Here is a 15,922-nt window from a genome sequence, read left to right on the forward strand (position 1 = left end):
ATATTATTAATGTTTAAAAATGACTTTGCTTATTGTATTATTTCCATACCTAGAAAACCCTAAAGATTTCCCCCAGAAGACTCCATAAACCCTGATAAATGACTTTAGTAAAGTCTCAGGATACCAAATCAATGCACAAAAATCAGAAGCATTTCTATATACCAATAATGTTCAAGCTGAGAACCAAATCAAGAATGCAATTCCATTTATAAGAACTGCAAAAAAATAAAATAATTAAAATACCTAGGAATACATCTAACCAAGAAGGTAAAAAGATCTCTACAGGAGGACTGAAAAACACTGCTGAAAGAAAAGGATTTTCCATTCGTTTTTTAGAATACATCTAACCAAGAGGTAAAAGATCTCTACAAGAGAACTGAAAAGCACTGCTGAAAGAAATTATAAATGACAAACAAATGAAAAAGAATTCCGTAATCACAGATTGGAAGACTGCAGTATCATTAAAATATCTGTACTGCCCAAAGCAATCTACAGATTCAATGTGATTCCTATCAAAGGACCAATGTCATTTGTCACAGAATTAGGAAAAACTATTCTAAAAGTCATATGAGGTCGGGCATGGTGGCTCACACCTGTAACCCCAGCACTTTGGGAGGCAGAGGGCAGACAGATCACCTGATAGCAGGAATTTGAGACCAGCCTGACCAACATGGTGAAACTCTGTCTCTACTAAAAATACAAAAATTTGCTGGGCCTGGTGGTGCATGCCTGTAGTCCCAGCTACTTGGGAGGCTGAGGCAGGAGAATCACTTCAACCTAGCAGGCAGACATTGCAGTGAGCCGAGATCATGCCACTGCACTCCAGCCTGGCAACAGAGTGAGACTGTCTCAAAAAATAAGAAAAAAAAAAAATGAAACCAAAAAAACCTGAGTAGCCAAAGCAATTCTAAGCAAAAAGAACAAACCTTGAGGCATCATGTTACTTGACTTCAGACTATACTAAAAGGCTGCAGTAACCAAAACAGTATTGTACAGGTACAGACATAGACACATAGACCAATCGAACAGAATAGAGAACCCACACCAACAACCAACTGATCTTCTTCAAAGTAAACAAAAATAAACAATGGGGAAAGGATACCCTATTCAGTAAATGGCACTGGGAAAACTGGATACCCATATGGAGAAGAATGAAACTGGATTCCTACTGCTTACCATATACAGAAATCAATTCAAGATAGATTAAATACTTAAATGCAAGACCTCAAACCACAAAAATCCTAGAAGAAAACCTAGGAAATGCTCTTCTAGACCTTAGCCTATGCAAATAATTTATGACTAAGTTCTCAAAAGCAAATGCAACAAAAACAAATTTGACAAGTGGAGCCTAATTAAACTAAAGAGATTCTTGACAGCAAAAGAAACTATCAGCAGAATGGGAGAAAATATTTGCAAACTATGCATCCAACGAAGGACTAAATATCCAGACTCTATAAGGAACTTAAATCCGTAAGAAAAATAACCTCATTAAAAAGTAGGTAAAGGACATAAGCACTTTTCAAAAAAAAAGACATACAAGCAGTCAAGAAACATGAAAAAGTACTCAACATCACTACTCATCAGAGAGATGCAAATCAAAACCACAATGAAATACCATCTCACACCTGTCAGAATGGCTATTATTAAAAATTCAGGCTGGGCGCAGTGGCTCACACCTGTAATCCCAGCACTTTGGGAGGCCAAGGCAGGTGGATTCCAGAATCAGAAGTTCAAGACCAGCCTGGCCAAGATGATGAATCCCAGTCTCTACTAAAAATACAAAAATTAGCCAGATGCGGTGGCAGGTGCCTGTAATCCCAGCTACTCAGGAGGCTGAGGCAGGAGAATCGCTTGAACCCAGGAGGCGGAGGTTGCAGTAAGCCAAGATCACGCCACTGCACTCCAGCCTAGGTGACAGAGTGAGGCTTCTTCTCAAAAAATAATACATAAAAAGTCAAAAAATAGCATGTTGGTGAAGCTGCAGAGATAAGGGAAACACGTACACTGCTGGCAGGAATGTAAATTAGTTAAACCACTGTGGAAAACAACTAGAATTACCATTTGACCCAGCCATCCCATTACTGAGTATATACCCAAAGGAAAATAAATCATTCTACCAAAAAGACACTGCACTCATTATGTTTATCCCAGCACTATTCACAATAGCAGCTGGGCATGGTGGCTTATGCCTATAATCCCAGCCCTGTGGGAGGATCGCTAGAGGCCACAAGTTCGAGACCAGCCTGGACAACATACAGAGACTCCATCTCTACAAAAATAAAAAATTTAGCCAGGTGTGGTAACACATGCCTGTGGTCCCAGCTACCTGGGAGACTAAGATGGAAGAATTGCTTGGGCTTGGGAGGTTGAGACTGTGGTGAGCCATGATTGTACCACTGCACTACAGCCTGTGTGACAGTACAACCCTGTCTCAAAAAAAAAAAAAAAAAAAAAACCCCACTGTTACAAAGATACAGAACCAACCTATGTGCCTATCAAGACTGGATAAAGAAAATATGCCACATATAGACCATGGAATACTATACAGCCATAAAAAAGAATTAAGCCGTGTCCTTTGCAGCAGCATGCATGCAGCTGGAGGCCATTATCCTAAGTGAATTTATGTAGAAAAAGAAAACTAAAAAAAGGAAACCAAATACCACATGTTCTCACTTATTAGTCGGAGCTACCCATTGGGTACACATGCGTATAAAGATGGAAACAACAGGTAACTTGCTTAAGTCCAGCTGCTGGCTACCCATAAACCAAGAACAGAAGAAACAACATGTGGTGAAAGGAAAGTAATTTTATTTATCAAATGCTAGCAATTGGAGAATGGCCAGGCTCATGCCTTCAAAAGACCATTCCAACTTTTTGGGCTAAATGAAGGGGTTTAAGAAGGAAAAGGTGTGGAAAATATGCAGGAGTGTTACCCAAGGGTGCAGGTCTACCTGTCTTGTTTCAATGATTATCTTGAGAAATTGCCTGTCCCGAAGGTCTGGTTTGCCTCATCCTGACTTTGGCCTGGTAGTGGTAGGCTAACTGTTTGTAACTACCCCTAAGTGGGAGCTGTATCTCTCTGCCTGGTTTATTTCAAAATTGGCCCCTGGATTACCTAAGCAAGCACATAAGTAGATAAGCAAGCACTGTTCATTGAAGTGCCTGGTGGGAAAAGTAGAAACAAAACGTTTCAAAATATGTTTCAAAGCTGAAAACAAGAAAGGAAAAAAAGTTTTAAAATGCATTTTGAGGCTGGGATACTTGGTTAAAAATAGACACTGGGGAATCCAAAAGGGAGGAGGCAAGGAGGGGTCAAGGGTTGAAAAACTACCTATTGGGTACTATGTTCACTACTTGGGTGGTGGGATTAATAGAAGACCAAACCTCAACCTCAGCAACACACAGTATACCCATTAACCAACCTTAACGTGTACTAAAAAAAAAATGAATCTAAAAAAAAAAAAGACTTCTGGATCCAAATTGTTACCTAGAAAACTGTAAGTCAGATATATTCAAATACATAAATACATCACCATCACCATGTATTTATGTATGCATATATGCAAATACTGGGTGCATTTCTAATAAGCAGTAATAGATTTCCTGGCTTTTATATTTTTACTATAAGTTGTATTGTTTTATTTTCATTTCATGTTGTTCATTGCTAGTATGAAGAAATACAATTGATTTTTTAAATATTGCTCTTGTATGCTGTAATCTTGCCAAATTCATTAGTTCTAGTACTTTTTTTGTAGAGTTCATCAGGTTTTCTATATACATCATGCTGTCTGTGAATAAAGACAATTTTGCTTGTTTTCCCATCTGGAGGTCTACCATTTTTCTTATTTTTCCTTGTCTTATTCCACTGACTAGAACTTCCAATAAAATGTTGGGTAGAAATGTGAGAGCATACATCCTTGACTTGTTTCTGATCTTGGGGGAAAGTACTCTTTCACCATTAAATATGATGTTAACTGTAAATTTTCCATAGATGATTTTGTCAGGTTGAGGAAGTTCTCATGTATTCCTACATTGCTGAGAGAGTGTTTTTGTTAGAAATAAATGTTGGATTTTGTAAAATACTCATTCTGCATTTGTTGAGGGTTTTTTTTTTTCATTTTTAGTTTGTTAATATGGTACATTATATTGATTGATGTTTCAAATATCAAACCAGCCTTGCATTCCTAGGATAATTTCCCTTAGTCATGATGTATTAACCTTTTTATGTGTTTTTGGATTCTGTTAAAATTTTTTCAAAACATTTTTATTTTCAGTGAAGATTATTGGTTTATAGTTTTCTTTCCTTATAATGGCACCCTCTGGTTTTGGTATAAGAGTAATTTGTGCTTCATAGAATGAGTTGGAAAGCAGCTTCTTCTCTTCAGTTTACTGGATGAGTTTGTTTAGAATTGGTGTTGTTTTCATTAACTGTTTGGTAGAATTCACCAGTGAAGCCATCTGGCCTGTTATTTTCTTTGTGGAAAATTTAATTTAATTTATAATTACTAATTAAGTTTTTAAAAAATAAATCTAGGGCTATTCAAGTTATTTCTTTTTGAGTGAGCCATGGTAGTTTGTGTATTTTGAGAAATTTATCCATTTCATCTAACCTGTCTAATTTATTGGCATAAATTTGTTCATAATACTTCCTCATACTTCTACAATCTGGATAATCTGTACTGATGTTACTTCTCTTGTTCCTGGTACTGCTAACTTGTTTCTTCTCTCTTTTTTACTTAATCAGTCTAGCTAAAGGTTTGTAAATTTTATTGATCTTCTCATAATAAAGATCTGAATAAGAATAAGGAGTTAGCAGTATGAAGGTCTGGGGACAGGGAAGAGCACTTGCACAGTTCCTGCAAAGGGGAGATCTTGGCATTTTCAAAGACAATAAATTGTAAGTGGCCAAGAATAGAAGCATGAAGAGGAGTTACAAGGCTATGGCAATAATATAAGTCAGAGAAAGATGATGTTGTCTTGGACCACTGCAGTGGCTAATGAGGTGAAGAGAAGTGATCAGAAGCAGATTATGAAGGTGAAGAGAAGTGATCAGAAGCTAATGAGGTGAAGAGAAGTGATCAGAAGCAGATTATGAAGGTGGGGCTAATAGGAGCTGCCAATGACTTGTACTCGGAATGACAGAGAAGAGTCTTAAGCCTGAGTAATGTGCCTAGTCTTAAGCCTGAGTAATGTGGTTAATGGTGGCTTCATGAAATAGGGAAGACTGAGAGGAGCCAATTTGGGTTATTATAGGGGTAAGTGCAGTGGAGATGAGACATCAATGGTTTGGACTTAGATGTAATGAAGAATTTGAATTAGAATGGTCAGTTAATTCAAATAATTTGTTGTTGTCATGCGTGTGTGTATGTGGGGGTTTTTTGTGGCTTTGTTGTTGTTGTTGTTGTTGCTGTGAGACAGGGTCTCACTCTGGTTGCCTAGACTGGAGTGCAATGGCATGATCTTGGCTCACTGAAGCCTTGACCTCCCAGGCTCAGGTGATTCTCCCACCTCTGAAGTAGCTGGGATTACAGGTGTGCACGACCACACCCAGCTAACTTTTTTTTTTTTTTTAATTTTAAGTAGAGGTAGAGGCGGGGCTTTGCTCTGTTGTCTCGAACTCCTGGAGTCAAGCAATCCACCCACCTCAGCCCCCCAAGTGCTAAGATTACAGGCAGGAGCCACCACACCTGGCAAGTTGTATATAATTTTTTACGTGTGCTTAAGTTATCCAGGAAATTCAATCTTTACTTCATAAAGATTGTCTATCTAATGAAGCCACTATGTAAGAGATATTCAAGGTAGAGGAGGCAATGTTATACAACTGCCTTAGCATATAATTTCACATAAAACATTCAAATTATAATATACCATGAAATAGAAGAAACAAATATATAGGAATTGCTTTGTGCTAATAAGGACATTGGTGTGAAGTGATCAGATTTCAGGGTATACCTTATGCTAACAAGCCTTACAGAGAACTAGTCTATTTGTAGGTTGTATATGTAATGCGAATAACCAATAAAAACTTTCTTGGTAAGATCAAAACATGGAGCTCTGAAATTATTTATTTTTCTTTTCCAAAGTTCTTTGTGTATAAATCAGATCTTGAGGACGACTCAGGAAAATTGGACTCAGAATCTCAGACCTCCTTTAAAACAGACCATGATGTTATGTTCAGCCCAAGTAGAGCTGATAAAATCTGGTGTCCTTGGAAGAGGCCCAGAAGCTGACTAACTTCCAGGAGTAGAAGGATTGAATCTCTAATTTTGGGAAATGATAAACTACAGAGAAACCACTATCCTCTCCCAGAAAGTACTCTTAAGAGAATATTAAGCTGGTTAATCTATTGGACTTATCTCTTTTCTGATTACATACAGTAAGTCTCCCGGTCAGAATAAAATTCTTTCAGTCTCAAACTAAAGTAGAATCATAATAGAATACATTAAGGAATAAAGTTTTTAAATTTACATTTTTGTTTCAGCAATCCTCTAAATAAAATGTAATAAGCATTTAGTATTAGCAAATCCTTTGAGGGCAGGGACCTTGTTTGTGTCACTCATTACTATATTCCTAGCAGAAGCATAGTGTGGGTACTCTGATAATTTTCTAGATGAATATGTATATTAGTGAGACTTCATAGTAGAAAGCATGGCTTATTTCATGTATTTTTTAATACATTTATTCACTAGAGGGTGCTGTGTAAGCATTCAGCACTTTAAAAGTGTCATCTCTTTCACTTGTACTTATTTGCAGGAAGATTGGATTTTTAAATCACCTGATTTAGCAAAAGCTTTCATTTCTTTTTCTTTATTTTCAAAGTAGTACTGGTGGTATTGTGTATGGTTAAATTAATGAAAATGAGAGATTAATGGCAGCATTAACACAAATGTTTCCTTTCTTCCTCCTCCTTAGGAGACTTATGACCCCAATCATGTATGCTGCTCGAGATGGTCACACCCAGGTTGTTGCTCTCCTTGTTGCTCATGGAGCAGAAGTTAATACCCAGGATGAGAATGGTTACACTGTGAGAAACATTTTTACAATGTTTCTTTTTGTTTCTGTTATTATCAGTAATCCATTTTTAAAAAAGAGTTTTAAGAAGTAATAATTACAAAAGGGCTGGAATATAATTGCTATCTGGTGAAAAAAAGCAACAGTTGAAATAAAAGGCTGGCATGGTGGCTGACGCCTGTAATCCTTGCACTTTGGGAGGCCAAGGCGGGCAGATCACCTGAGGTTAGGAGTTTGAGACCAGCCTGGCCAACATGGTGAAACCCGGTCTCTCCTAAAAATACAAAAAATTAGCCAGGCATGGTGGCACGCGCCTTTAATCCCAGCTACTCAGGAGGCTGAGCCTGGAGAATCGCTTGAGCCCAGGAGACAGAGGTTGCAGTAAGCCGAGATCATACCACTGCACTTCAGGCTGAAGTGCAACAAGAGTGAAACTCCATCTCAAAAAAAGAGGAATTAATTGACTCTCTTAGTCCTTACTCTTGATTAAAAAAAAAAAATTGTAACACACAGCAAAATCTGGGCTCTAAAATATACCTAAGAATTCTTTTTTGTAGAAAACTGGTGATTGGCAAATAAATCCTTTTATTCCATAACATCAGTTAATTGTATAAAACACTGGTTTTAAAAAATCAATGAGCTTTGCAGTCAGCTTTGCAATTACAACTTTGGAAATATGTTTACATTATATTGTAAAATCAAGAGATTGCATCATTCTATTAATTAACTATGTTCTCTTTTTTATTGTGTCATAAATACTGTTAAAAACTTTTCCTGTCTGTCTCATATACACTCCTTCTCTTTAAACAATCTTCTTTTTCCCCCCACTTACAGGCTTTAACATGGGCAGCACGTCAGGGTCATAAAAATATAGTTTTGAAGTTGCTTGAACTTGGAGCTAATAAAATGCTACAAACCAAAGATGGAAAGATGCCAAGTGAGATTGCAAAAAGAAACAAACATCATGAGGTATCCTTCTGTACATATTAAACTTATTTTTTGTGGCATGTCACATTATCATTTGTAGAACTTTTTTATTAATTTGTTAGAATTTACAAGGGTAATTATAGTGTATCTGGCAATTATTAAATGTTTAAATATGTATCTTTCCTCCAGCCAGGTAATGAGAACTTTATTTTGCTAGAGTATTCATCTTCTGTGAAACAAGAGGCACTTATAATACAGTAATTTAAAAGCTCTATAAAAGAGTAATAAAATCTTATTCTGGCCCCAGGAATAAAATTGTAATATACTATTTAAACATTTCAAACTGGTCCAGAATTTTAAGTTATTGAGTGAAAGCTAGTAAAATGCCAGTTTGAACTTGTAACTAAAACATTCTTTTGTAAGTTTAATTAATATATTAAAAAATTTAAAAATTAAATTATTTAAGCAACATTTACTCTTATATGTGTGACAGGGCATACGATAAAGTGATAATATACCTGGATGTATAATCTATCATTTAGATGTTAAGCTCAATAATAAATACTTGCCATACATTAAATTACTTTATCAATATAAACTTTTGGTCTGAAGATTAAAGCTGTAGCCACAAGTCTGTAACTTGTAAGCAAGGATCAAATATAGTACAATAATAAAACTAAGTTGTTTAGTCCGGGAGTTTGTAACACTGAGTTCCTGAATTTGAAAGCATGTAAAATTCCAAAGATTCCGTCATGTAATCATCAAACCAAGCCACATTTACTGCATATAAAGTAACTTCCTCTAACCTTTTAAGCAGTCTGATAAACATGGCTATCATTTTCCAAGTATTATTCTAATATTTTCAGAATTATTATAGGGTAAACAGTAATCACTAAAGCCCTGTAGAACTTCAAAAAGGAATTTACCATTTTTCTTTAAACTTTGAAAATTCAAAAACTTAAAATTATTTTATTACATTGTTAAATGTAAAGTAGATGACACCAAACTTGACATAAGAAGTTTATGAACATCAAAGGTTATTTTGAGTCATAAATCATTTATTGAAATGAGATTTGATCTTGTATTTTGGCTGATTACATGATATAACCTTGACTTCCTAAGAAGTTAGATTTTAAAACTCAGGAATGTCACCATGTATTTTTGAGGTGTTCAGTTAGGATTTGTATACATTTAGTCACGCGCATTACTCTCTTCCCACTTAGCAATGTTTTCAAAGTACTATCTTAATATTTAATCTGAGTCATTTATCCAAATGGAATTTTTAGTTTTGCTATAGATCTTACCAAAAATAGTAATTACTATCTTACTTTAATTTTTACTATTTTGAATTAGATGTACTTTTTTCTTTTCTGATTATTATTATAGGTCAAGGAAGCACTTACCTGATAACCCAATTACCCTGATTTGTTTATTATACATTGTATATGTGTATCAAAATATCACATGTACCCCCCAAAATATGTACAACTGTGATATATCAATTTTTTAAAGTTGTTATCAGGGTAGTAAATTGTGAAACTTCTGTCCCACTTACTTGCTAAAATTTCCTTTCTGGATATGAGATAATCGTATGTTTGGTTTCTTTTAACTCTAAGTTATAGTATGCAATGTTAATTATATTTGAATGATGTTAACTTTTTTCAGATCTTCAACTTACTTTCTTTTACTTTAAATCCATTGGAAGGAAAACTTCAACAGCTAACTAAAGAAGACACTATTTGTAAAATATTGACAACAGATTCTGATAGAGAAAAAGATCACATTTTTAGGTAATATAGAATGTTTTAGTTCAACAGAATACCTATAAGTAAAACTTGTGTATATTTTACTGTAGTAAATGTGGTGACTTATTTAAAATATATGGTATTTTAAATGTTTACAAACATTTTTAAATGTCTGGGTTTTTAATGTTCTCCAGAATTTTAGAAAATTTTTATTCATTTTTATGTACTAACACTAATGATAATAACTTTAAATGTAAACTTGAAGTATGATATCAACAATAAAATCTATTTTTAAATGTTCTGAAATTATATTAGTGTTCAAACAGTATTACACCTTGTTTTCTAACTATTTTTAGTACAGTTCTAATTTTATGTGCTAAAATTAAACATACACTTTCCCCCCCAGAACACTGCTGTTCAGTACATGGCCAAAAATAATTATCTCCTTACCCCATTTAAAGTTATTTACATTTTACTTACTGCAATTAAAGAGGTGTGGTTCCCCCCCCCCCGTTTTTTGTGGGTTTTTTTGCCTCAAACACCTGGGCTCAAGCAGTTCTCCCACCACAGCCTCCCAAGTAGCTTGGACTACAGGTGTATGCCACTGTGCCAGGCTGAGGAGATTTTTATGTGCAGAAATTTCACAAGGTGTACATACTGACATATATTTTCATTTTGGGGAAAGATGAGTTATACTCCTCATACACCTTCAGTCACAAAACCTTACTCATTCCTTTGATATAGCATAGGTCTGGTGTGCAGATTGCACATATATGCTACATGAATTCATCATTATTCGTATTCTCTTGCAATATAAATATATATTTATTTGTGCATTTATAGTCTGTTCTGAAATTAACATTGCTATAAATGTATACAGTTCATATACAGCATTTGGAGATCTGGAAGTATTTTTACATGGTATTGGACTTGAACATATGACAGATTTACTAAAGGTAAGATCTTATATAACCTACAGTGAGTTATGCATATATGTTAGTTTGTTGGTTACTGTAACATTAGATATTAATTCATAAACATGTCTATAAATAACTGCCTATTCACTTTTCTCCGTAATTTGTAGTACATCCCGATTTTAAATTTGAAACAAACATTTCAAAAATGTATTATTCTAGAAATTTTCATAAATTAGAATCTGAAATTAAACAGTTTTTACCCATTGTCTAACCTTCATATACACCTGAGCCCTTAGTTTGTTTCTGTAGTTGCTCATCTTCATGAGTAGAATACTGGAAGAGCATGATATTAAACCAAACACACCTGGTATCAGATTCTTGCTCTGATGTTTAATCACTGAAATATGTGACTTACATATCTCATTTGCTTCATAAGGATAATAATACCTAGTGTAGGGTTGTCATGAAGGTTAAATCAGATCATATGCCAAGGACTGTCTGGGTGTTTTAAGCATACATTATGGGGTTTGAGTCCATGACAGTTATTATCAGCTAGGTGGGGATACTGAAGCAGTAAAGCGCTATTTAAGATAGACTCCTCTTTGGAGTGTGCACATTCTGTTAAAATATTTCAGAGTTGGGCTTCATTGTATAATCTTCAAATGTCTCCCTATTTGGAGAAATTTTGAATAAAACTACATGATGGTTTAATGTGATACAGTCAGAAATTTAAAATATTCATAAAACATAATTTCTGCCAAATTTTATAGAACTGCTTTTCTTTTAATGTAAGCAAATATGAATAGTAATCATTTGAATCTGAAAACCTAGCTATGTTTATACTTTTTAGGTGAATAGTTATTATGATACTCATTACTGTCTACTTAATATTATAGTTCTATATCTACATATCCTGTTCCCTCTAGAAAACTGGAATTTGCTTGAGAGTGAAGCAAGTAACTAGCTTATGAACACTTGCCTACTTCTCCTTCTACTATTTTAATTATATGGAAAGGTGGCCTTTTTTTTCCTTTTATACAGGAAAGGGATATAACGTTAAGACACCTTTTGACCATGAGGGAAGATGAATTTACAAAGGTTAGTATCAGTTTCAGAAATTCCTGATATATTGTTTGATGTTTTTAAAATTATGGATCCTTTTCTCTTTAAAATACTAGGGCTACAGACAAAAGATTGCTCTTTTACTGTGTCCTTGATTAGATATGATTACGCATAACCATATCTAAAGTCTTGTGTTAGTGTTAAGTTACTTTAAGAACACGTAATGACTTACAGTTTGGGTTGTTTGTTTTTTTTTTTTCAGATTGTCATGACATCTGAACTAAAACTGATCCTTCAGTTTCAAATGTGAAATAGATTTGTAAACTGGGGCACTTACAAATAAGAGATTGTTTTTCTATGTATATGGGTATTAACATATGTCTCCCAAGCCTTTTGTTTGGTTCTCAAAACTATTGAGACCTTTTATTTTGCCATCTAGTATTACCTAATAACATATAGCTGTGGGATGTGTTAGAGACACCTTGATAAATAGGATATGTAAAAAGCAATGATCTGAGTGCATGACCACATGGGAAACTTGAAATTTTTAATATCACTAAAAATAAATAAGCATACTACAAAGCTAACTCCAGTATAGAAAATTTAGTTTAACACTAAAGGTAGAATACAAACAAAGATAGGACTTGATTCTCATTTATCACTGATTTTTAAATGAAAATTTGAAGGCAATTTCGTTTTACTGTGTTTTTTGAAGTATTACAAATATTAAGTTCTAGTAATTTGTTTTGGGAGTCCATCATAGTCGTTATGTATTGCAAAAAAATTGGCTATAGTTATTATATATCTAAATATTTTAATGCTGTAACTAACATCAATCACAGTTATAAGAAAAACATATATTTTTTTAGAAATGTGTTATTTTTCCACTGTATGCCTATTTTTTCAAGTTGTGAATTCATCAAGTAAGAAAACATCTTCAGTGATTTTGAGTTTTAAATTATTCAAGTATAACTAATTTACTGTACCTTAAAACTATTTCTGCTTAGAATGGAATTACCAGTAAAGACCAGCAGAAAATTCTGGCTGCTCTTAAAGAACTACAGGTAGAAGAGATACAATTTGGAGAGTTATCTGAAGAGATAAAGTTAGAAATCAGGTAAAATTAACTTATTTGTTTACATTAATAGTGTTAAGAACAAATTGTTCTTTTTTAGTTTAATTTTCATAATGTCTGAGTCATTTTACTTGATATGATCATTTTCCCAGGGTAATAGATTTTGGAAGATACCGTGTTCTGAAATTGGATGTGCTTTGTAAAGTCAATTTTTATAAAGTCATTTACCAAGAAGCAAACAATGTGTCTTCTTGTTAACTCACATAGAAATATTTTTGTTTTATTTTTTCATTGCATCTTGCTAAATTGAACCTTATAAACAATCCCATACTTTTTTATAGTATACCTTTAAAAATCATTTTAGAGGTTAAATTGAAAATTCAAAGTAATATTTTCACTTAGGTCAATAAGAAAACATTTCTTAGGTAGCTCAGTTCTATTTTCAGCCTTACTGTATAAGAAATTATGTTACCAAAATATAAACTTCATTTCCAATATTAAAAACTTGTCAAGCAATGGTTATTAATAATCCCAAATCTATTTTGAAAATAATATTTGATTTTATTAATATACAGCAATAAGTGATTTTTTAAAATTTTTTGAAATATAGATTCTTGGGATATTTCAAAGAGATACACAGGGAAGTCCCATGCATTCTTTCCCTAGTTTTGCCCAGTATTAGTATCTTTTATAACTGTAGGACAATATCAAAACTAGAAAATTTACATTGGTACGACCCATAGAGCTTACTCATATTTTGTGAGTTATGCACTCATCTGTGTGTGTGTATATATATAATTTTATCACATTTATGGCTTCATGTAACTACTTCCGTGTTCAATGTACTTAACACAGGGCTCTCTCACACTACCCCTTTATAGCCACGTCTAACCTTCTCCCCATACCAACCCCTAGTGACCAATAATTTGTTCTCCATTTTTTTAATGATGTTATTTCATGAATATTATATAAATAGAATCATACAGTATAAATCCTTTTGAGATTAACTTTTTTCAATCATCCTAATTTTCTTGAGGTTCATCAAAGTTGTTGCATGTATCAGTACAATAGTTCATTCCTTTTTATTGCTGAGTAGTATTCCATGGTATGTATATACTACAGTTTGTTTAACCATTTATCCATTGAAGAACATTTGAATAGATTTTAGTTTTTAGCTATTCCAAATAAAACTGCTATGAACATTCATCTACAAGAGTCTATTAGAAAATACATTTTCTTTCTTTGGGATAAATGCTGAAGAGGACAATTGTTAGGTTGTACGGTGGTTGCATATTTAGTGTATTTTAAAACTGTCCAACTGTTTTCCAGAATGACAATACTGTTATATTTCCAGCAAGTGTATGAGTAATCCAGTTTGCTCTCCATCCTCCCCAGCATTTGGTGTTAGCATGATATTTTTTAGCCATTTCTGATGGGTATATAGTAATAGCTTGTTATGTTTTTACTTGCACTTACTAATGGCTAATGATGTAAACAGCTTTTTATATCTTATTTGCCATATGTGTACTTTTTGTGGTGAAATTCTAACAGTATCTTTTGCCAATTTTATGTTAGATTAATTGTTTTTTAATGTTGAGTTTTAGGAGTTATCTACATTCAAATCTTTTGTTGAATATGTGATTTGTAAATATTTTTCCCAACTCTGTAATTTTTCTTTTCATCCTCTTAATGGGGTCTTTCACAGAGCAAAAACTTTTATTTTGATGAGGTCTAAGTTACCAGATTTTCCCTTTATAGAACATTACTTTTGGTATATTTTTAGTATCAAGTTAAATAACAGTTTAAGAAATTAGGTCTCAAAGACTTTCTCCTATGCTTTTTTCATAGAAGTTTTATAGTTTTACATTTAAGTCCATGATACATTTTGAGAGTTCATTTTTGTAATGTTATGAGGTTTAGGCCGAGGTTCTTTTTTTTTTTTTTTTTTTTTACCAGGGGATGGATAATTGCTCTAGCACTGTTTATTGAAAAGGCTGTTCCTCGCCCATTGAATTGCTTTTGATTATTTGTCATAAATTAATTGGGCATATTTGTGTGGGTATAATCTGGGTTCTCTATTCTGGGTGCCTTATATGTCTATCCCTCTGAAAGTACCACGTCTTGATTACTCTTAACTATATGGTAAGCCTTTATATCAGGAAGAGTGATTCCTCTCATTTTGTTCTTTTTCAAAATCATCTTGGCTATTCTAGAGCCTTTTTCTTTCCATATACATTTTAGATAAAGCTTTTCTATGTAAAGCTTTTTCTACAAAAAAAAACTTTCTGAGATTGTGGTGGTAATTGTATGAATCCTATTGATTAATTTAGGTATAATTGACAGTTATGTCAATTATACTAATTCATAAACACATATATCTCTAAAAGTTTTAGGTTTTCTTTTTTAAAATATATTTTTTGGGACCGGGTCTCACCCTGTCACCCAGTTTGGAGAGCAGTGGCACAATGATGGATCGTTGCAACCTCGAATTCCTGGGTTCAGGTGATCCTCCCGCCTCAGCCTCCTGAGTAGGTGAGACCACTGGCATGTACCGCCATGCCTGGCTAATTTTTAAAATTTTTTGTAGAGACAGGGTTTCCACTTTGTTGCCACAGCTGGTCTCAAACTCCTAAGTTCAAGTGATCCTCCCACCTTGGCTCCCTAAGTAATGGGATTACAAACCTGAGCCACCATTTCTGACCTTCTTTGTTTTCTTTCATCAGCATTTTGTCATTTTCATCATACAGATTTCATGCATATTTTGTTAGATGTATACCTAAGTATTTTGTTTTCTTTGGCGCAATTGCCAATGGTATTTATCTTTTTATTTGTTTCCATGAGCAATTGATTTTTGTGTCTTGACTGTACATTTCAGCCTTACTGAACTCAGATATTAGTTGTAGGTTTTTTGTAGAATGTTTGAGATTTTCTATGTAGATAATCATGTAGTCTGCAAAAAAAGGTTAATTTTTTCCTTTCACATTTGTATGCCTTTTTTCTTCCCTCATGGCAGTGGGTAAGACTTCCAATATTATGTTGGATAGGAGTTGTAGATAGTGGACATTCTTGCCTTCTTCCCAATCTCAGAAGAAAACCATCCACTTTTTTAGTATTAATTAACTGTGATGTTAGCTATAGGTTTTTTTGTAGATTCTCTTTATGATATTGGGAAAGTTATGCTCTAT

General features: G+C 33.8%; 1 protein-coding gene across 4 annotated transcripts in view; it reads left to right on the forward strand.

Annotated features, from left to right (window-relative positions):
• The window catches only part of LOC105475530 (ankyrin repeat, SAM and basic leucine zipper domain containing 1), a 64,811-nt gene that overhangs the window by 35,236 nt on the left and 13,653 nt on the right, over window positions 1-15,922 (forward strand). For 2 of the 4 annotated variants that reach the window (XR_011622021.1, XM_011730867.3), the window contains exons 5-10: window positions 6,913-7,024; window positions 7,846-7,980; window positions 9,604-9,728; window positions 10,564-10,639; window positions 11,642-11,698; window positions 12,670-12,779. Coding sequence is in view for 3 of the 4 variants with exons in the window: in XM_011730867.3 (XP_011729169.1) it covers window positions 6,913-7,024; window positions 7,846-7,980; window positions 9,604-9,728; window positions 10,564-10,639; window positions 11,642-11,698; window positions 12,670-12,779 (615 nt within the window). In the remaining variant the exon portion in view is untranslated. Of the gene's footprint in view, window positions 1-6,235; window positions 6,377-6,912; window positions 7,025-7,845; window positions 7,981-9,603; window positions 9,729-10,563; window positions 10,640-11,641; window positions 11,699-12,669; window positions 12,780-15,922 lie in introns of those variants that run through there. The other 2 variants (XM_011730878.2, XM_011730887.2) reach the window with 2 other exon arrangements.

This window comes from Macaca nemestrina, chromosome 4 (genome assembly GCF_043159975.1).
Source record: "Macaca nemestrina isolate mMacNem1 chromosome 4, mMacNem.hap1, whole genome shotgun sequence".
NCBI classification, from domain to species: domain Eukaryota; kingdom Metazoa; phylum Chordata; class Mammalia; order Primates; family Cercopithecidae; genus Macaca; species Macaca nemestrina.